The following is a 24,025-nucleotide window of genomic DNA, read 5'->3' as shown; positions in this document are numbered from 1 at the left end:
ACTGAACAAAATTAATAAACTGATCAAACAATGAGATCCAGAGTCAACATAAAAGAGGCCAAGAAAAAAAAAAGCAGCCTTTGAAGAAATGTGACATTATGAACATAACCCTGTTGGGAAAAGAGGACACCTAAGTGCCTTCAAGATGAGGCCACGAGAAGCAAATCGGTTGACCAAGGAATAGAAGAGTTCCGGATATCTAGAGTTGAAAGACAGGAAAGCAATATGTAAGATGGGTCAAAGGGTATGGATTCAGAGTTGTGGCTGGGTCAAAAGACTGTACCTGTAACCCAGCCAGGCTTCACATTCTCAAGAGGCAGATGAAGAATTAGCTGGGGAAAGAAGGTGAAAATGGTTAGAATGAATAATGAGGTATATGTTAATCCAATTTGAACAGAGCATTCGGTTAAAAAATACAGAAAAGAATCTATTCCCAAGTGATCAAGGTCAGGATCTACAGTGATAAATCAAGTTACTTTATTTCTCTAGTAGTCTTAGCCAGAACCCATAAGCCCAGTCTAATCATGAGAAAACCATCAGACAAATCCCAATTGAGTAAGACATTCTACAAAACACCTGACCAGAACTCCCAAAACTGCCACAGTCATCAAAAACAAGGAAAGTCTGCCAAACTATCACAACTAATAGGAGCCAAAGGAGACATTGTGACTTAATATATTGGTAGTATTTGGGAAAAGATCCTGGAACAGGAAAAAGGGCACTAGGTAGGAAACTAAGGAAATCTATAGGACTTTAGTTAAATAATAAATATATCAACATTGACTAAATAATAGAAACTGATATACCATATTAATGCAAGATATAAAAAATAAGGAAAAGTGGGTTTGGGTATATAGAAACTCACTGTACTATGTTTGCAAATTTCCTATAAATCTTAAACTGTTCTAAAAATACTTTATTTTTAAAAATACAGCCATTTTACTTACTTAGCCTTTCTGTGCCTCAACTATCTCATCTGTAAAATCAGAATTAGGTTGAGAGCAGTAACAACTAAAAATTGTGTTAATATATTAAAGTGCCCTGAACTTCCTATGTGCCTCACAGGAAGCACACAGTATTAGCTTTGATTACTTTTGAATATTCTTAAAGGGCAATAACATTTTATGCACACTAAAAATAGCCCAAAATTCATAATAACTTCATAAGCAAAATGTGAAATAATGAAATTTCCCCAATTTAAAAGATGTCAAAAATTACATAATTTCAACGTGAGTAAATCAAGTGACATGCAAACTGACTGCCTTTATATATGGTCATGTGGTGGGCCACCATAAAAATTTTCCTATCTCTGGAAAGAATTTGTCTGGAATTAAGGTCTTAGGAACCTATTGTTCATCAAAAAAAAAAAAAAAAAAAAAAAAAGAAAAAAGTGGTTCTGTTATTTAGAATCTAAAATTTCTCATGATATAAAAAAACAAGATTTATATTTAAATAACAAAGTAATGACTTAGATGCTCCCATGGAGAAGTGATGGCTAGGTTACAGACCCAAGATCAAAGTTAAAAATGTGAGAATATTTTAAACCACTCAGATGGATGGCAGCAGATTACCAGAAGTCTAATGCTCAGACAGATATTTATTGTGGCTAGAATATAGCTGAAAAAACATATTACCTCCTATGATGCCTTTTAATTCCTGCCTTAAATGGTCCAGATCCACTGAGGGAATTGTGATTCTGGGTATGTAAAATCACTCAGCTACTTTCCTTTTCTCTAATTACTCAAAATTTCAGTTTAAGTTATGGGAGCTATGTAAACATTATGACTGCTAAAAGAAGAAATTAGAAAATCAAATGTATTTCCCATTATAGCTTTAATATTTTAAGATATCAATCTATAATATGGTCAAATGTTTTAATACATTTCACTATTTACAAATATTTTAAAAAAATTATTCCCAAGTTATATACAAAAATTTGATCAATGCCATTGAAACTTCTTTTGATGTTAACAGTGACAGCCTCTGACTTGTTTACAGTAGAAGGAAAATCACTTAGAGAAGTCTGACTGCTCACTTAATCAAAAAGCTGAGGGCAAATAAATGTATCTTTATGTAAAGGTCAAAGACTTAGAGCTAGAGGACTGAGGGAAGATATAAGAATTATATGTATTTAATTTAGGAAAAAAAAGAGAGAGAGAGGTGCATGTATAAACACAGAAGACATTCTAAAATATAAAATTTTCCTGTTTTGCAATAAGATGTTAAAAGTGAAATTTCAAACCATCAGGTATATAAAATTGCTTTGACATATTCCCCTTATATCTAGAAACCAAAGATGCTTTCAGTTCATTTTATTTTTGAAATAATATTTTAGGAAAAGTTTGATCTCTGAAGATGTGAACTGTCTACTCTCATCTTACTCGGATCAATTTTCTTGATTACCATTTTTTAAAATAAGTGTTTTAGGGGGCTGGGGATGTGGCTCAAGTGGTAGCGCGCTCGCCTGGCATGTGTGAGGCACTTGGTTCGATCCTCAGCACTACATAAAAATAAAATAAAGATATTAAAAAAAAGATGAAAGGACAATACTTTAAAAAAATAAAATAAATGTTTTAGATTTTTTAAAATGCCACTTTATTTTATATCTCTTGTAAATAAAAATATCAATTTTAAATTCTTGAAGAATGCTCATAGCAATCTCTTAGTTGAAACACGTATCTTTTTTCTTTCATAATGAACAGCTCACCAAGATATTTCAGTATGCATACCAAAGAAAGATTAAATTTTAGTAATCATTCGCTATGCAAACTACCTTTGTTGTAAGGAAGTAAACAATAGCAACTAATGTGTGTACAATCTTTCCAAGATTATACATGAATATGAGGTTTTTACTCACATTATGATTTATCCTGGTAGTAGATACATGTTAAGAGTTTTACAATCTATGCTGGCAAAGAGATGAATGCTTCATATTTTCTAATTTTGTTTAAATATTCTTGACATATTGACTTTCAAATGAAATGGTGATTAATCTTTAGCTTCCCACAAAAATGAAAAACCATGAACCTTTTACTATATAAGTTATTCTCTTTAGGGCAACAAGTCTCCAAAGATAACACAAAACAATGAAATCACATTAGCTCAACTGATCTCCATATTAAAAATATTAGTGGCTCCTATTCCTTTAAGATAATGAAAATTTACAAATTAATTTAAAACACTGTGAATTAGATACACTATTTACCAGTGTAAAGCTATCCCTCCCCTCCATTACTCAAATGATTACAGATGACTGTCTATATCTTTCATCACTTCAACACCACAGTTCAAAATTCCATGTTCTGAAGGTTAGAAGAGGAAAAGGTGGTAAATATCCCCAAATAAGAGATACCTGAATATCTGAATTCATTTTATCTCAATCCCTTATGATGCTTACATTAATCATAACTAACAAGCGAATTTTAAGTATAGTCAAAACATACAAAGAAATTTTAAAAGAAAAAATAAAAAATTAAACCAGCTAAATCACAAACATCAGTGCCTTTTAATATTTAGGAATATTTTTGAGTGAAGGTGAATCAGAAAGATGACTTTCATGCTCTAACTTGTTATATGATCTGTTATAGTGGTTTAAACTGATTAATAAGAAAATCTATTTCAAAGATAAAGCCAAATTCCAAGGATGAAGATGCATAAAGTCATTATGAAATTATCAATTTTTATTTATTTATTCTTCTTCCAACTTATTCCCCTTCTTTTTGACCCCTTTTTACCAGCTGACCACATCTGGCCCCTCTATTTTCCCTTAAACTCTCCTGAAAAGATGTCCTTCATTTCCCTAAAAACACAAATGTCAGTCAAAGTGAAGATAACCAGAATTAGTAGCTGTCATCTTAGAAAGAGACATGTTACTTAGTATTCTTGGTATTAGTCTGAGAGCTGCAACATAGATAGGACAAAGAGAAATAACCATAGAAAAATAGTATTGACAACTAAAATGGTGTCAAAAATAGGCAATTATAAGTGTATCTCTTTGTAAAACCTTTCATTTTCATTAAACTCAAATTTGACTCTACAATCTATTATAAACTAAAATGTCACAAAATTTTATACAATAGAAATGTCTTCTCTAGTTTTGCTATGAATATAGAAGGTAAATGAAGGAAGCAAACCGCCTGTCAATGATGCATAAAACTGGTACTGTATTTTCAAAGCAGAGCCAGATCTATATATAGAATACAAGATATTTCAAAATGAATGTTATATGTTTATCTTTATAATTTTACAAAATTGTTAAAACATTGTTTTAAATCCTAGCAAAAAGTACCTGTTCATACCAATATACTATATATGTATGAGGATATACAAATAATCAAGTTTTAAAATAAAAATGCTAAATTATTTTAAAACATTATAGAGAATATACCCCCACACCCCATTTCTAACAGTAAGAAAATAATCAACCTGCATGAACTGGAATCAGATTCATTTTCTTCTTCACTAGTGCCATCATCCACTTCTGGTCTATCCAGCCAATGTGCACCGCCACAATCTTCTGTTGTAAACTCAAATGCAGGGACTTCGGAGGTGGATGCCATTGGCCAAGAAGGTGAATTCTGAAAATCCAGTTGGCTGGACCTTCGGTAACCAATTGAAGCCAAAGGCAATTGTAGGCTACATGGATCTAAAAACTTTCTCCCACCGTTTGCTCCAGTCTGTCCTCGATTCCAAAATTCTCCCTGCTGGCTGTCAACTGTAGAATTAGGAGATGATGCTTGATGGCCAAACCACCTCCATCTGATTTTCAAAATCTGTTTCACATCAAACTCTTTACGAGAACCAGACATCCTCAGAGAAACCAAGTGATCGTCTAGGCAACGGGCAAAAAGCACTGCACACAGATTTGTGCATCCAACCAAGATAAGAGAAGTATATGCCCTGCTGTACACAACAAACAGATTTAAGAGAATATAAATTACATGCATATATATATATGTATCTACATTTACTTTTATGCCAATATATCAGATTATAAAGAACAAAGGATAATGCATAAAGATGAAACCCGGTGGAACATTCCGTTCAATCAGAGCAAACTCTCATCCGCCTATCCTGAAGCAGCAAGACCACTTTCCCTGCTCTCCCTTCCCATACTGGCCATTAGCTCTCACAAACACTGACAGCATTCATTAAAGTCCTTTCAAATGCAGAACACCACCCCCTTTTCTTAAACCACAAATGACAGAGACAGAAAGCACTATCCCAGTGCAGTATCTCAGTCTTTACTGCTTAGTATATTAACTCTTTTATTGCTGAAACAAGAAATGTATTCCAGAGCATTTTTCTTTGTACTTAAAAAAAAAATCACTTTACAACCAAAATGTTTCTATTTTTAAACCAAGTTCCTAGGTGAGACATCACAAAATAAGTTTTTAAAAAGCAATTTTTAATTAGATGAGTTGCGGTGATTTTCAAACTGCTCTATGGATAAGGGGTGAGAAGGAAACAGCGCAAAGGTTGAGTTCTAGATTGTTACCTTCCATCTCTTCCTCCCTTCAAAAGGGAGGATATCTAATTAATATAATAAGATCTTGGAAGATTTCACTTAAAGAATAATGAGAAGAATTAGGAGAAAAAGTTTGAAAACCACAAAGGATCAAAATTTGACAGTACTTACTCTTTTTCAAATAAATAACCTGAAGCCAATATTTTCCTATAATCATGATAGAACCACTTCCATTTAGCATAATATTCAAATTTATATGATACTGCTTAGGAAAAGAAAGTGTCACCCTACAAAGAAACGAAGGACTGGGAAAGGGCTATTCCTTGGTGTACAAGTATCCTAATGGTGCCCTCTGTTGTTGGCAAAACAAAGCAATGGTGTGAACACCCGGGTACAGTTAAGGAAAACTGATAAAGCAAATTAAAAAACCATCAAGTTTTTAAGATATAGAGTACTAATTGTGAGCAATGCATTGTACAAGGCATTATAAGGGAAACAGAGACATACACATCTTGGTTTCTATACCTCAAATAAAAAAAATCTTTTTATTAAAACAAAAAGTATTTGACAAATTAAAAAAAAGTATTTGACAAATTAAAATATGAAACATTATAATGCAGCAGTAATAAATTTTATGATCTATAAATTCAGAATTCCAGTTTTTAGGGTACTTAATATTTACTTTTATATCAAATAATTTCATACAAAAGGCAATATCTATATCAACTGACCAAAAATCAAAACAAAAAGCTATCTTGGAGGCTTACAAGAATATTGTGAGGCATATAACTTGACCTTACACTGCCTTTAGGAGAATAAAAATTATTCAGAAAAACAAGAATGAGAAGCATGAAAAGCCATTTATGATTCTGTACTAAATACTACAAGAAAAATATAAAAATTATAAGAGAAAGGAGATATCAGGATGGTGTGGAGTGGCACAAGCCAGTATCATTAGGCAGAAGGAGGACAGATTTATATAAAGTAAGAAAGAGATTAATAAAAGCATGAAATGAGCATGTTGACGAGGAAGGAGGGGAAATATCAGTTTGATCAGCCAATCAGCCATACCTAATTAATTTTACATATAGGAGATAAACTTAATGAATCTGACGCGATAAAAAGCCTTGGGCACAAAGTAAAGGTGTTATTAAGTGGTCTGTTGAACAGGGTGATATTTTAGAAAATTAACTTGGTGGTAGTATGCAGGATGCATGAGGGAGTGAAATGACAGTTTTCTCTTCTCACCAGCCAGGCTCCTTTCTATCAAAACCCTTAAAACTCCATCTACCTTTATTTCTCACTCCACTCTTTCTTTCTAACTATTGTCCAACACAGGCTATTGTCCACTATTGTCCACCACTTCATCAGTCAGTCTACATTATGTTACTTCCTCTTTAACAACGCTGTTTGTTCCCAGTTTCTCTGGTTTTAAAATCCTCCTTATCCTTCAAGATATAGCTCAGTCACTGCCACCCTTATAAACACATCTTCAAATACTCTAGCCTTTCATTCTCAACAATGGTAGCACCACTCCCTCCCACCACAAAGGCTTCTGGAAACTGGGGGAAGGGTAGGTTTTAGATGAGTGAATGCAGAGTGCTACAGGCATTGAGTGGGCATTGCAATGCATGGTATAGACTGATACAAAGAACAACTCTCACTGTAATAGCACATAATGATCTTGTCATCTTTACCTTAGTCATTCGAATAAGTATTTGCCATGTATTTATACCTATGAGGCACCAAGAGAGACAAATGAATCACTAACATATCCTGCTTTTAGTAAGTTTAAAACTTATACTCTAACAAAGGATAATTAAGTGTCTATTTAAAAAAAAATTCATTTTAATATATGGGGTTTTTGTTTGTTTTTTTTTTGGTCCTAGGGATTGAAACCAGGGGTGCTTTATGATTGAGCTACATCCATAGCCCTTTTTATTTTTTATTTTCAGAAAGGCCTCACTAAGTTGCTAGGACCTTAACTTGTGATCCTCCTGTCTCAGCCTCCCAAGTAGCTGGGATTACAGGCGTGCAGCATGAGGTTTTATAAATAAATTTTAAATTGGATTTAATCGATCAATATGAGGGCACATTACCAGTGTGAGAGATTCTAATTACAATAAGTGCTAATTCTAATAGCTAGAGTGATTTTAACTGATTGGTTGGTTGACTTACTGAAACCTTAACTTGAAATGTGAGACATTTCTCAACATAACTCTCTATTAGAAAAAAATTTAGACATGAATGCTATAATGTTAAACCATGTCCCCATTCTCAAGAGGGTCCAAATATACTTTTTTCATCAAGTTTTCAGATATACATTGAATATATAACTCTTTAATGTAGTACATGTTCTGAGTGGACTGCAGTGGGAGATCAACCATTGAAATAGGGTCCCTGATTTTAAAGAGATACCAGGATCCTGAGTTGGGAAAGGCTACATAGCATTTAACACTGCTGTCATGATCATGGGTTTAGCTGTATACACACACACACACACACAAACACACACACACACACACACACCCCAAAAAAAGCCATTCACATGAGTGGACTCACTGTATGCTTGTTCAGTTCTACCTTTATTTATCAATCCTCCTCCACTAGTTATTCCCAGTAATCAATGTAGACAGATTAGTATGCAACCTTTCACAGCTCTCTTCATGTTTTTAAAATCATATAAAACCTACATATTCCTTTATATGATTTTGATTATTGGTGGGAGCTCATACTATATATCATTTTGGCATTTTGCTTTTCTCACCTAATTTTATATATACACAGAAATGTAATTTAATAACCTCTTTAATAGTTGGGATATTTCATAATTTTAGAACAATCCATTGAACTATCTCTTGCTATAACCATTTGGGTTGATTTCAAGTGTTTGTTTGATTGCTAGCTATTACAGTAACATTGAAATAGACATCCTTGTGAAGCTTTCATGCTGATGAAATTTATTCCCAGAAGTATGACTGCTGGATTGAGGTATGTGTATTTTAAATTTGAATAGTTAGTTTACCTTCCCTAAAATTCACATTTCAAACATAAAGTGAGCGCACCCTTCTCATCTATTTTCATAGGCCTGACAGTTAACAATGTGTATTATAATTCTTTTAATTCCAGATGACTACTGAATTGGAGCATATTTTTTATAGGTTTACTGGCCATTTCTGAGCTATCTACTTATTTTTATTTTGCCTGTCTTTCTCTTGGTCTATTCAACTTTTCTTTAGAACCAAGTAGAAGCTTTCTGTGTGTTAGAGATATTCATTCTGTATTTTTGTATTTTGAAAATAATTTGTTCTCCAAATGAATATTAACTAGTGCCTGTACCTTTCAAAATATTTTAAAATTAGAAGTTTGATACATAATAGAATACTATGTGAATTATAACTGGAGGCTTAAAGAATTATGAGTCAGTCATATAATCATCCAGGCTTAGAAAAGATTATGATTACCAGCACTCAAAAAGGCTTTTTCATGCCCCTCCCCAAAGGTAACCAACATGCTTATCATAAATTAATTTTATCTGTTTTTGAAATTCACCCGTGTACTCTTTTGTTTACTACTGTTTTGGAATTAATTTGTTGTCTGCAGCTGAGGGTATATCCCAATAATAGAGTACTTGCCTAGCATGTGTGAAGCTCTGGGTTCAATTCCCAGCACAACACACGCACACACACACACACACACACACACACACACACACAATCTGTTGTCTGTAGCAGCTGATGATTAATTTTTATGGTTATATAGTATTCCACTGTATAAATACACAATCATCAAAATCCATTCTGTTGCTAACAATCATTTGAGTTATTCCTAGTTTTAAGCTTTTGCAAATAATGTTGCTATATAAATATTCTTATACATGTTGTCTGTTGCATGTATATATGCATTTATGTGTGTGTGTGTGTGTGTATAGAAGTAAACTGCTGGAACATAAGGTATACATATGTTATACTCGACTATGGTCAACAATTTACACTTCAAGCAGCACGTGAGAATTCCAGTACTGTTGAGCTCTTTAATTTTAATCATTCTATTGGGTGAGTGGTGGTATTCCTTTTAGTTTTCTTTTGTATTTCCTTGATTATGATGAAGTTGAGTAATTTTTTTCATGTTTACTGGTTATTTGTATGTCCTCTACGAAGTGGATGTTTAGGTCTCTTACTTTTTTTCCTACTATTTTCTTGATTTGTAAAAATATTTCTGATATTCTCTTTATGAAAAATATGTAGTAAACTTAAGAATTAATGTTTTATGGCATGAAGTTATTATTTAAATAATACTTTTCTTCTGTCCCATCAAACTTGAGCCAAAAAGATATAAAATTGTTCAGCCAAATATTAATCCAGCTCTGATAAGTACTTCCTTGAACTATTTATTTATTTATTTAGGTATTGGGGATTGAACCTAGGGGCATTTTACCACTGAGGCACATCCCCAGTTCTTTTATTTTATTTTTTAATTTTGAGACAGGATCTTGCTAAGCTTACAGTCTTGTTAAGTTGCTAAGGCTGGCCTTGAACTTGCAATCCTCTTGCCTCAAATAGGCATGCACCAGTATGCCTGACTAGGGCAATTATTTATAAAAGATATATATATATATATATATATAAAATCATTACATTGTTATGTAAAATATATGATCTTCACTAACTTGTCTATATAATTTAGGGCCCTTATCATTCTCTGTCCTCCTGACCCTCTTAAATCTTTCATAGCACTTACTACTAGCTGGTATATTTATTTGCTTACTTTCTTTAAACTCACTACAGAGTAAACTGTAGTACAACTTTGTTTGGGTTCATCACTGTAATTTTAGCACTTAGAATAGTACCTGGCAAATACATGCTCCATAAGTGGTTCTCCAATAATGAATGAATCCAACAAATTTAAGAGCAATAACAAAATGCAAGTAGCTATACCATGTATTTTTAAAGCATGTCTGATTTATTAATGTAAAGATTAATTATTACTATTATAAATATTATTCATGAAGATTATTTTAATGTAAAATTTAAATTATTAATATAAAGATTTAATATTCACATCATGGTGAATTTTAGCATTAATGACATATACTTCTGATAAAATTTCAAGTTTTTTTGTTTTATTGCCAGAGTTAAGCTTCTTTGTTTAAAAATGTTTTTATCAGTTCATTATAGTTAATACATAATAGTGTTGGGCTGAGGTTGTGGCTCAGCAGTAGACTGCTTGCCTAGCATATGTGAGGCACTGGGTTTGATCCTCAACACTGCATATAAATAAATAAAATAAAGGTCCATTAAAAACTAAAATAAATAAATTTAAAAAAACATAATACTGGGGTTCACTCTGACATACTCATATATGTATATAATATCATTTGGTCCATTTCAATCCCTAATATTTCTACTTTCCTTTTCCTCCTCCCTTCCCCTATTTCCTTTCCTCTACTCTACTGGTACTCCTTCTAGTTATTTATTGATTGATTGATTGTTTCCTGGGGTTTTTTTTTGGTATAGGGAATTGAACTCAGGGGTACTTGACCACTGAGACACATCCCAACCCTATTTTTTATTTTATTTAGAGACAGGGTCTTACTGAGTTGCTTATCACCTTGCTGTTGCTGAGGCTGGTTTTGAACTCACGATCTTCCTGTTTCAGCCACCCAAGCAGCTGCTGGGTTTACAGGTGTGTGCCATGCGCCTGGCTTATTTATTGTTGTTTAACTGGTGTATTATAAACATATTGTATATTTTTAAATTATAAAATAAATGAAAAACCAAATATTTCAAAAGTTATTAGTGAGTTAGGCATGATGGTACACAGCTGAAATCCCAGCTACTTGGGAGGCTGAAGAAGGAGGACTGCAAGTTCATAGTAGAGCCCCCAGGTTCAATTCCCAGTGTGTGTGTTGAGGGGCAGGGAGTAGAGAGAAGAAAAAGAAAGCATTTACCTTCGGTGACAAAAATCTTCTTAAAATTTTTCAACTTGAGTAAATCATGTTATTCCAAGAATTTCTTTTTTATATTTCATTCTTATGATATAAAATTCTATCACTTTGAAAACCAATGGCTAAATAGCAGTTGTCTTTCCAAACTGACATACACTTTCTTAAAACTGATTATAAAATTATATTCTGTACCTTTTTGTTTTAATAACTTTGCTTTACTTCAAGTGAAATTTGAGATACAAATGCTCACATATATGTGTTAATTATGAACACATTTTCAAAAAGTAATTAAGGGACTCACCTAAAATTTTTGCTTCATATCTGCTCAAATGTTAGTTTGTGAATTTGAAACATGACACAGTATTCAGTAATACAGTAGAAATAATGAAATGTCTTCGAGACAGAGGGCAGATAAGTACACTCCAACTGTGTGACTTTTAAAGCTATGGCTTTGGAATCTATATTACAATGCCTTGGGAATGTAATAAATGTTATGTATTTATTCTTTTACCTGTTTGAGGTAGGGGAGAAAAAACGTCAGGCTGGGGATGTAGCTCAGTGGTAGAGTGCATGAAGCTCTGGGTTACACCCCCAGCAACAGAAGTGTGGTGGGGAGAAGCTATCAAATCACTGAATAATTTAAACCATAGCTATTTAGTAGCTAATTTATATAGGTAATAATCATTATTCAAATCTCTCTTCACATGGTTTTTGTTTTGGTTTGGTTTTTAAGATAACAGTATTTAAGAGTAATCATTTTCCCCCAGTTCTGGGGACTAGATCCAGGGCTTCATGCATGCTACGCAAGCACTCTATCACTAAGCTACATGCCCAGTGCTAAAAGTAATCAATTTTAATAAATCTATTTCTATAGTTTTAAGTGTAAATAATATAAATAAAAATATAAAAGGAAACATTCAGAACTAATTTTACTAACCTGGCAGGACTCACTCCCTAAATTTTTTCTCAACTATATCCCACTTAACACTTAAAAATGTATGATGGCAGAAATTATTTACCCAGATAGAAAAGATATGAGATTTGCTTTTTTTAAACCTTGACTTTAATTCTAGAAATACACTAGATAATCTGTACTCTTTTTCAAACTCATAAAAGTGTTATAAAATTTTAAAAATCCTATATTTATATAAATCCAACAAAGAGCCATTCTCTACACAGAAAACAAAGATGAGAAAATAGCCTATAAAATCTGTCAGGGCAGGGACTACTACATATCCCTAACACTTTGTGTAGTACATGACATTTACATATTACTGAATTTAAATAAGACGAAATAAATGAGTAAATTAATGGCAGAGACCTTGACTTGAAATATCTTAAAATTAAGCAAAAGAAGGTCTTGAGCGCTGGGATGTGGCTCAAGTGGTAGCGTGCTCGCCTGGCATGCGTGTGGCCTGGGTTCGATCCTCAGCACCACATACAAACAAAGATGTTGTGCCCGCCGAAAACTAAAAAATAAATATTAAAATTCTCTCTCTCTTGAAAAAAAAAAAAAAAGGTCTTGAATAAAATGCTAACTGAATTGTCAAGGACAAGTACTCTTTCCTTGGGTGAAGAAGAGGCTCCTGAAGGGAGGGTGTAAAGGTATACTTAAGAAGATGAATTTGGCATAGGTGAATATGATTTTCAGTAGGGAAAACAGTTGGAAAATTTTACAATGTAAGAGGTACTGTTTAAACTTGCCTAGAAGCAACAAGATCTGAAAGGCGGATGAATGTAAAAAATATCACAGAGACAGACCTTATGGTATGCCTGTGGCAAATGGACAGGAAGAATGATGAAGATGATGGTATCTGTTCAAACCTGAGTGTGTGGAAGAATAGTAACAATAACATAAATAAATTAATAAGGATACAATTTCAGGGAGATTGCATGCTGTTCTGGACAAACTTAGTTTTAATGATATATCTAACACTAGAAATAGAGGCCTAGAGCAGAATCTAGCTCATATTTTAAAAAATAAATCCATTTCATGGAAATCAGAAAAGTATGGACAAACAAATGCTGGGCTGTTAACATTGATTATTTTTGCCCTGTTTTCAAAGTTTCAGAGTTACCATAAACACATGGCACCTAGCACCATTTTATTTTTCTTCAATACTGGGGATTGAACCCAGGGATTCCCACATACTAGGCAAGTGCATTATCCTTGGCCATTTGTATTTAAGACAGGGTCTCAATAAGCCTCAAACTTAAGAACCTCCTGATTCAGTCTTCCAAGTAGCTGGGATTACAGATGTGTGCCCCCAAGCTCAGTTCCATTTTTTTTTTCCTTTTTTGGTGATTAGGAAAACTTAGAATATACTTTGAAATCCAAAATTCAGATTTTTAATGCAGGGCTGGGGATGTGGCTCAATGGTAGAACGCTTGTCTAGTGCATGCAAGGCCTGTAGTTCAAATTCCCAGCACCGTGGGGGGGTAAGATTTCTAGCCCAATATTAAGCCAACTTGTTAAAAATAACTATGTACTATTTTTGTTTAATCAGCAAATTAAAATTATAAACACATCAAATTTAAATTCAGCTGTAATAAACTAAGCTTTGTAAGCTTCACAGTAAACTGAAGTTTTAGCAGTCAAGAACTCTTAATATATAGTGAAAACTGTCATATGGTTTCATGGAAAAAGCCATCTAATAAAGGGATTTTATTTATTTGTGTAGCCTAAGTAAAAGCACTGTAATACACACCTGTACGATCAAGGTGAAAAATGCAAGTGAAGTAAATTTTATCCTTTAAATTATGTTCCCTTACCATATGATCACAGCATAAAAACTACTTGTTCAGATGACTCAATTATTTTACTAAAATTACTTATTTGGTATCTTCTCTATAAGGTTAATGTTGTGGTAAGAACTGATAAATACAATCAATAAGAGTGTAAGTTATAGGTTATAGATTAGTAAAAAATATATATTATAAGATTTTGATAAGTGAGATAAGACAATTATAAAGCAAGAACTGTCATAGACAGGCCTAAGATTCCATTTTACTGCCTTCTATTAAAAAAAAAAAAAGAAAAAAAAAACTGTTACAAGAACTGTTTCTGAGAAACTGAAATGAAAGCTGCTTTCTTATAAAAATTGTTTTTCTGTACTTTGAACCCCACAAATTGTACCCTACTCAGGATGCAGCAGTGGTCATGATGAGCTACATCCTGGGTTTGAGTGCACTTGTAGGTCTGCATGACTTTGAAATTGATTCTCATCCCTTCGGACCCCTGCCCAAGTTCAGAATGCGACTGTCTAGCACCTGCTTGAACCTGGGACTGTGGTCAACTGACTAAAATTTTAGCTTCTGTTTATAATTTGCTTGTCGACTAGAAAATTCCAGTCCTGCCTAGCGCCCACAGGTCCCACTTATTTAATGTTTTAATTTCTGTGATTGGCTAGCTTACATTACGATAAGTCCCTATTTGGGACCAACAAACAAGAATGTTGAACACCACTGTCTTTTTCTGATGTCCTTTGTTGGTAGAAGGAATTCTGCACAGAGTCACTACAAGAAAAGGGTTCATTGTTAGGTAACATGTTTTGCACCTGCAATAATGTAATAATAATAATGTTTTATATTTGTATTAAGGATTATGGATCATCAGGAACATGTTCATGTAGCTTCATTTAATGTAATCCTATGTTGATTAACGAGATTTAAATATAATTGTTTGCATTTTTAAATTAATTTTTTGTGGGATGTACCAGGTATTGAACTCAGAGGCACTTGACCACTGAGCCACATGCCCAGCCTTATTTTGTATTTTATTTAGGGACAGGGTCTCACTGAGTTGCTTAGTGACTTTCTTTTGCTGAAGCTGCCTTTGAACTCGCAATCCTCCTGTCTCAGCCTCCAGAGCTGCTGGAATTACAGGCGTGCATCACCATGCCTGGCTTACATTTCTTATATCAGAAAATACTCTTCAGTTCATCACAGTTGAAATTAATGGCCAAGTTGCATTTATTCACCAAATACAAGTGCCTCACATATTTCCCCCCCACTTGTCTCCATACCGATTTTTGTCACTATTTCCTATAGAGCACAGGGCTAAACCATAGTATCAGAAGTATCTTTTTTCATTCCTCAAATATGTACACTAGTATTTGGTAGTAAAACAAGAAACATTTTTAAAAATTGGCTAAATTAATGAGCCTTTCCCCCTTAGTTCATCTATAAAACATTGTTGGAATTGATACTTTAATAACTATGGTTATAAAAAATGATTTATTTTGAAAATAGCCCTATAGGGCTGGCCAGGCAGGGTGTGATACTTACAAAACACTGGGTTCAATCTTTTTCTTTCTTTTTTTTAATATATATATTTTTTATTGAAGTTAGAGACACTACCTTTACTTTACTTATTTTTAGGTGGTGCTGAGGATTGAACCCAGTGCCTCGCACCTGGTAGGTGAGCACTCTACCACTGAAACACAACCCCAGCCTCCTGGGTTCAATCTTAAGCAAAAATAAAAAGCCCTTTGGTTTGATTACTGGTAACGAAAGAAAAGTTTCTTGCCACCACTCCTTATATTTTATGAATATAAATATATATTTGCTGTTGCACAAGGATGGAAACTGATAATATCAAAAGGCAGTGTGAAAACAATGCCAAATTTCAAAATAAGCAAAATAAACACTGTTGACTACTTCCCAAACATTATCTTTGGCATATGTTAAGATACCTAGCTGTCTTATATGACATAAAAAGAAACAGTCTGGATAACCATAATTTTATCTTACTGACCTGAATCAAATCCAGAAGTATTTCTGTCTTCCACGTAGCTTTATGGTGATGTAGGTGGAAAAGGTAATCAATTGGTATTCTCTAGGCACAAATATACCAATCAAAGTGGCCTGGAGTCTTTGAATACATAATGATCAAATTATAGATCAACTTGTTTCTGCTGCTGGACCAATCAGATTTTATAAACAATATATTTATTATAACAGCATAAGCCTGGTAAGGAAAGGGCAGTAAAGAGCAATATAAGAAATACAGAGGAGAAAATGTGAAAACTATTTCTCATACAGCTTATAATTAGAAATGGTTTATCATTACAGATGTTAATTAAACCAGCTAACCCTTAAAGAAACTCCCTGGCTTGCCCTAAACTAAACCTAAAAAATAATGATTTTTAAAAGCCACCAATAAACTGCTCTCATAATTTAACTCCAGCAAAAAAGGAAAATGGGACATGCTAGTGAGTACAATAGAGATGAGTGGAAATCAGTGGAGGCTAGAATTTCCTAGTGTTAGGTTAAATCCATCGTTCTTAAGACGCCCTTCAGGATAGTCCTTTCAACCTCTGTTGGGGAAAGGAGAAGATAAATTAAGAGACAAACTGGTTCAGACCCTTTCAAAAGACCATGCAGAACCTGTCCAGCAATTCTAAAATCCTATAAAGCATAGAATTGAGTATTACTTCTTTTTGCTTATCAGAGAAATATCTTGCCCAAAGAAAGGCAATATTAAAAAAAAAAAAAAAGCAGAAATAAAACAACCAGCCTTAAGTCTAAATCCTGTCTTATCCACTCTCCACAGCATAGCCAAAGTGCCTTACTAAACCTCAGTTCTTGATTACATTATTCTACCCAAAACTTTTACTCTTTTTTTTCTGATCTTCTACAAGATAATAAAAGCCAAGATTTTTGGCATAGAATTCCAGGATTTTAATGATCTAATAGTCCTTGCCTAACTTCCAAGCCTTACTCTCCTCTCACTCTATTTCACACATTATCTGTGATAAAAAGTTAAAACACACTACATCAAAATAAGCAAAATAAACACTGTTGACTACTTCCCAAACAAAAGGGGTTGTGGACAATACAAATATAAGCAGAGTTGACAAAATTCTTCTGCATTTAACCTTCATTTAACCCTCTCAGTTCTGTTACTCTAGCAATCCACAGAATTAGGTACATTAAATACATTACTTGGCAACATTGCTTATAGTAAAAATGATCTCCCTGATCAGTAAATTTGCATGGGAACTCAGTAACTATAAATACCTCATGAGGAAAACTATAGCTTTGACTTCCCTGTGATGGCTGTTTTAATCAGCATCCTTTCAGGGATCATAGAAGCTAAGTTTATAGAATTGTATGATATTGAGACATGAGTTTTTTTTTAATCCCAGGCAGCTCCTATACCTACCTAAGATGAGCTTCTTCTGAGATGCTACCCAGATGGTTTGTGAGCCACCTGCATGAACTGTTGAGAAGTTCCCTCCCACCAATTAGGAACACTGAGACAGCTCTGCTGGCAACTGGATAGGCTTCTGAGTAAACAAACCTATAATTTTCTAACTTTGAACATTTGGTTGTACCTAAGAGGACCCCTTCATCTGCATAGCAGTAAGAACATTGCATAGTATAAGAACATCTTAAAATGATATTTAAGAACCACTACAGTCTGAACCCACCCACTTCCCCTTTGCTCCTTTAGCTAACATACATCTTTGACAAATCCCACTTGATCTCATACACATTTTTTAAAAAATATTTAATTATTGTAGTTGTAGTTGGACACAATACCTTCTTTTAAATTTATTTATTTTTATGTGGTTCTGAGGATCGAACCCAGGGCGTCACAAATGCTAGGTGAACACTCTACCACTGAGCCACAACCCCAGCCCTTTATACACAGTTTTACTCACCTTCCTCTGTTGTTATTTTTCTGGGCATCCCCTCTTCCAGGTATCATATACCACCTCCCCATAGTTCATCCCTTCAGCCATCTGCTGAGGTGAAGCTATGGATACTTTTCAGACTGGGAAGAAAGGAGATATCGAATAGGTAAAGAACGCAAGGGAACTTTGCTACAGAAGCTAAGTACACACAGCTAATAGAATAAGAATGGAAATTTACTGAGAATAAAAACACGATTAAGTTGGTGAAGAGAGATGGTAATAGTATGTTAAAATGCAAAAATATCCAGATAAAGAGTGTTTGGAGATCAGTTTGGATGACAGAAAAGAGCAAAGTAGCATATTAAGTGCTCCCTTCTTTCTACATTATTAGCTATGAGGAGAAGCAAGGGAGACCTATATCAATCAAAGCAGGTGACTTGCAAAGTTTTCACTATTTATCACCTGTATCTTGGGAGAGAAAGAGAGGAATTAAAAGATTACAGTGGAGATGATATTTGCAAGTGTTTAGGGAGGGAATATAATTGCTATATGGCAGCTTCAGTTCTCCCTTCTTACCCTATCATTATCAGTCTGTCCCACTAGAATTTGCAAGCTAATGTTAATTGTGCAGAACTTTTGACAGTATCTCAAATTTCTTTAATCTCAGATTGCTTTGATTGCAAGCTATTAGAACTGCCTTCTTTTCTATAAAGTTGCCAAATACCTAATTTGTTATACATAAGGGCTAACTCCATTATTTATAAACACTCATAGTGGTTAACTTAAGGGCTAACCAAGATGGGGCACTTACAAAAATTTTAGATCTGCTGGGATTGCCAAAGGCTCTAATTTCAAGTGAGTAAACTCTTAGTTAAAGCACCCATGTAACAACAAAACACAGAAAAATTAGTGAATGGAGAAATAAAACAAAGACATATATGTGAAGAAAGACGTACTGTCAAAAGAAAGTGTATAGAATGGGAGAAAGACAAAATAGCTCTAGCTCCTAACTTTCTGTTACTGACGTAAGTTGCCTTGAAGACAGAAAGCTATATTCCTTTTCTAATGCAACAATCTTTTTGCTTAAGCTAGTTTAAGTAGTTTTTTATGTAACTTGTCAGGAAATAATCTTTAGACCAAAACAAGGCAGGGGGACAAAGTATAATACACACACACACACACACACACACACACACACACACACAGATTCTGTCAGATTTTAACATGCTGAAAAATTCTATTAATGTTGCTTTAAAGAGAAAGAGAGAGAGAACTCAAATTAGAGCTATTTTCTATTAAAGTTGTGAACTCCCTATTCATCTTTTTATCCTCACAGGACCTAACACAGTGCCTTATATGAATCTAACAAATGATTACTGAATAGATATACAATTAAAAAAGAATGAAATTCACTTGATCAAAACAGTACATCTAATTGTGGAGTTTTCAACAGAATTTCATTTCAATTTTATAAAAGATGTTCTTTATAATTCTTAGCATAATTCTGTTTAAACACACACATACATACACAAAGAAATACTGTTTCCTATTTCTTAAACAGAATACAAAAATGTAATTTAGATTTGACTTATTCAGCTTCTTGTTTTGGGTTGTTTGCAGCACTGGCTATTGAACGCAGGGGCACTTTGCCATTGAGTACATTCCCAGCTCTTTTTATTTGTTATTTTATTTGTCTTGCTAAATTGTCCAGGCTGGCCTCAAACTAGCAATCCTCCTACCTCAAATTCCTGAGTAGATGGGATTATAGATATGCCCCACAGGTATGTGTTAACTCTTAGAACTATGAAGCCCATAGCCCATAGTTTAATGACTAGTAAGCACTCATTAAAATTGTTCATAGACTATTTTGGTTCTCCTCTTCCTGGGCTCATGGTAAAATTGCATTTCCCCACTTTGTTGAAGTTAGGTGTAGTCATATATTTGTCTGGCCAATGAAATGACATGTTACCCTTTCACTTTCAAGTAGAAGCCTTTGGAGCTTATGTACAATCATTCACCACATCCTTTTCCCTTAACAACTGTGGAAGAATTTTGTTGAGATGGAGCCTGACATCCTGGGGTTCCAAATGACTACCTGGAGCAGAAAGCTCTAGTGTTGCCCTTCACTGGACATATGACAGAAATAAACCTGTGTTGTTTCAAACCGGTAGGATGTGAGGGTCTTTAATTCCTATAGCATAATATATACCTTGCCCGATGTACTTATCAAACATCTCTCTCACAAATGGTGTGAAGAAAATGAACAGTTCTAGCCCGCTCTTTGTTTTCAGAATGGTAACATTTTGTATAGCGGTATATCATTCAGAAATCACTTTTGTATAAATCTGTCCCGTATTCTCCAAACTCATAATCCAAATACAGAAAATGAAGGGATTCAGATAAAATTTTTAAAACAAATCCTCATCCTCTCAACTTTCTGTACTTGTGGTCTAAAACTCAAGAACCAGATAGATTTAGATAAGGTGCTATTCTTTGCTCTAACTCTTGCCATCTCTACTCCTCTGGAATAAATTTAGACAGGGATTCATGACACATTATTTCATTCGCATTCTTAAAGCTGTTTTTCTATTACCCAGTACCTAGCAGGCTCTCAGTATTTATTCCATAAATGAATTGTGTGCTATAATCACTCCAGTCTTATAAATAAGGAAACAAATTCAGAGAGGTTCACAAATTTGCTGAAAACAATCCTGCACATTAGTAGCACAATCCAAGATTTTCTGATTCTAAATATTTTCTCTTTATACTATGTTCCATGCTTTCTAAGGTCTTTTACAATCACAGAATTTAAAAGTTGGTAGTAAATTAATAGTATAAACAGTGTTTGTGATAAAATAACATGCCAATCACCTCCAAGAATAACTAAGTCATTCCCTAAAGACTTCTACTTACTTAAACCTACTTTGATTCACAGTGCTTTCAAGCATAGAAGAGAAAGACATCTAAGAGGGCAATTTGGCCCAACAGGCAACTTGCAGAACAACGAAGAATTATGAAAGAATTCAGGGGGGCGCTGGGGATGTGGCTCAAGCGGTAGCGTGCTCGCCTGGCATGCTTGCGGCCCGGGTTCGATCCTCAGCACCACATACAAACAAAGATGTTTGTGTCCGCCCAAAACTAAAAAATAAATATTAAAAAAAAAAAAAGAATTCAGGGGGAAAGTAACCTTTTTCTTTGATACAAAATATATTAAAAATCTGGTTTTTTAGATTATCTTCACTTTGGTGGTGTCCTCATCATACTGATTAACTTCAAACTTTCTGCTCTCCACTTATTATCAAATCTGAGTTGTAGGAAATACTCATGAAGAACTGTGTGAAGAATAGATAATCCATCCATTAAATTTGGAAATGGTTATAAAATATATTCCTCTTTAAAGAGTCAACTTGAACACTAGTGTTGAAACCCTTTCAAAAAACAACTGACTCTGTCTAACCCAGCTATCTTAAACTTATTTGAACTCAGAATTTTATTTCAAGAGGTCAACTGATTTTTCATTCCCTAGAACATGGTTTAGGAAATCCTAGTCCAGATCATTCTAAAGGTTATGAATAAATCAAACGACGCCTTCAGAGAACTGATCCTTAGAGTTCTATTACTGGCCTATATTAAATATTTCCGTGCAAAACTGTTTCTTTAAAGATGTTGTCAACTGCATCACATCTCCTTTTTTATTAGGGCCTATGAGAAAATGCTCCTCTCATTGCTCATTACTAGCAAATGCTTTGCTTAGGCAGAACTGGTTTAATGCTGCAATTAGAAACATACTGAAGTTTACTTTGTATTGTGTTCCCCCACCGACCCCAGGCTCCTACCAAACCCCAAACCTGAACTGACTCACTTCTATGAGTATAGGTCCTCATAGTATGTGCTTGGTATTATCTTTTCCCTTGATTGTGTATTTTTTTTCTCTTCTCTACCTCAATTTTCTCATTTAGCTTGTTTGTCCCTATTGTACTATACAGAATTGTTTCAGAGAATTTTTGGAACTATATTTTGTATATATTAAGACCTCTCTTACAATATATTGATTTCTCCTTCCCTGCCCCATTACCCCAAAATGTCAATGTATTCGACTTTATGTGAAAGTATTCACTTAAGTCCCGATAAACCAAAAGAACATACACATTCACTATGCAGTCAAACCTGTAAATGCTTACACCAAAAGAAAATTATTTTTTTCCCAGCAAGTCTAATTAAAAAGAAAAAAAGACTAATTAAACTGCTTCCTGAGCGGAAGGCAGATTTATTAAACTGTTTTCTATGAAAAATTAACATTTATTGCGCATCAGCAAATCTGCTAGGCATTTCATAAAAGCAACTCCACTTTTAAAAGGAAGCAGAAGAGGCATCCCCAAGCACATAATCTCTGAAGGGATATACATGAAACTGTAATATTGTGCGGGTGCCCAGCTTGGGTGGGGAGAGAGGCTTTGAATATCCCTTTTATACCTTGTAGATTATGTGACTGTATCAACCCTCGAGAATGTCTTTCAGGATTAAACGAAACGAAAATAAAGACGACAGTCAAGATTTACTCTTTGACACGATAAACTTTCCCTCCAGCTTCTAATTCCAGAATATGCACTGAAATAAATGCCTGAATGCAAGTTCCAACCAACCACTGGGAGTCCTATCAGAATACAGTTCCTTTCTCATTCTCCACCTCCGGGGGTGAGGCTGAGTTTATGAGTTTTCATAAAGCGAAAACTTAAAAACTTAGGTGTGACTGTCTGCAGGTAACAATGAAGGGGAAAATCCGAAACGTTTCCGTTTGTTTTATTGGTGGTAACTGTCCGAGAAAGCAGCAGTGGTTGGGAATGCAGTCCGCTCCTCACTGGCGGGCCACCAACGCCGCGAGGAGAACTTTGAACAACTCCAGGGCGGCCCGGGCCGCGGGTCCGGGGCACCGGCGGCGAGGCCGGACCAGGGTTCGAGTCCCGCGCGCGGCTCGGGGAGGCGCCGCCTGGCCCACCCGCTCCGCGCCACGGTGCCTCCCGGCCGCCTCCCGGAGCGCGCTGCGGACCGCCGGGGCCGGCGCTAGGGTCGCGTTGGGGCGGGAGCGGGCCCGGTCCTCCCCGACGCCGAGGAAGAAGTCGCACTTACCGCGTCGGGCTCCCGGGGCGGCCGGGGGTCACGGCGGGGCGGGGCGGCCAGGCCCGAGGAGGAGAGCAGGCGGGGGGCGGGGGCCGGCGAGCGGAGCCGAGGGATGCACGGCCCCTCGCGCGCCCCCAGCCCCTTCCCGGCACCGTCACCCCCGGCGCCGGCCGGCCCGGAGAGAGCCACTCCCCTCCGTCAGGCTGCGCCAGGCCGGGCCAAACTCCTCGGGCGGCCGGGGAGGGGGCGGCGCACGGGCGAGTGGGTGGGGGTCGGGGACCCGCTCACCCGTCAGTCCCGGCGCGGGGCAGGCGGCTGCCGCCCCGCCCCCGCCCGCCAGGCCCCGCCCCCGCCGAGCCCCGCCCCCTCTCCGGGCTGCGTGCGGGGAAAGGCCGCGGTAGCCGGCGGATTGGCGGCTTCTTTTTACCCCGCGGGTCGCTGGCTGACGGCTGGAGCGGGTTAGCGGGAGGAGGGGAGCTGGGAGAGGAGTGGAGGGCGCCAGCTGCAGCCACCCGAGCTCGCTGGGGGGAGGGGGAGGACGTCAGGCTGGGCGGGGCTCTAGTGAAGGCAGGCCGCCGGGCGGGGGGCGGGGGAGTGGGAGGCGGACCTAACAAAGATTCCGGTTGTTCCTAGTCCCTTGAAACCCGGGAAAGGGGAATTCCTGGGGGTGGAAGTTTAGAAAGAGGTCCCTCTGCAGGGCTGGAAGGCGATCAGAGAGCCGGCCTGTGCTGTGTCAGAGCCTTGAGAGAACTCACCAAGAGTTGTCTCTTCTCCAGCCCCTGTAACTCTTCCCCTTGCAATGATCTTATAATTATTGTGCTCTAGGTAGTAGATTTGTGCCACTGCAATTAT

General features: G+C 36.0%; 1 protein-coding gene across 7 annotated transcripts in view; it reads right to left on the bottom strand.

Annotated features, from left to right (window-relative positions):
- The window catches only part of Klhl5 (kelch like family member 5), a 76,597-nt gene extending 53,140 nt beyond the window's left edge, over positions 1 to 23,457 (bottom strand). Inside the window, exons 1-5 of one of the 7 annotated variants that reach the window (XM_076863849.2) lie at positions 23,183 to 23,228; positions 20,979 to 21,193; positions 18,083 to 18,195; positions 16,171 to 16,383; positions 4,426 to 4,902 (exon numbers count right to left, since the gene is read on the bottom strand). In XM_076863849.2, the coding sequence (XP_076719964.1) occupies positions 4,426 to 4,808 (383 nt within the window). In that variant the 5' untranslated portion in view covers positions 4,809 to 4,902; positions 16,171 to 16,383; positions 18,083 to 18,195; positions 20,979 to 21,193; positions 23,183 to 23,228. Of the gene's footprint in view, positions 1 to 4,425; positions 4,903 to 16,170; positions 16,384 to 18,082; positions 18,196 to 20,968; positions 21,194 to 23,182 lie in introns of those variants that run through there. The other 6 variants (XM_076863847.2, XM_076863850.2, XM_076863851.2 and 3 more) reach the window with 6 other exon arrangements.
- Positions 23,458 to 24,025: the final 568 nt, after the last annotated feature.

The sequence above is a fragment of the Callospermophilus lateralis genome, chromosome 8, assembly GCF_048772815.1.
Source record: "Callospermophilus lateralis isolate mCalLat2 chromosome 8, mCalLat2.hap1, whole genome shotgun sequence".
Lineage (NCBI taxonomy): Eukaryota > Metazoa > Chordata > Mammalia > Rodentia > Sciuridae > Callospermophilus > Callospermophilus lateralis.
Note: the sequence above shows the minus strand (reverse complement) of the source record. Positions and strands in the feature narration are given on the sequence as shown.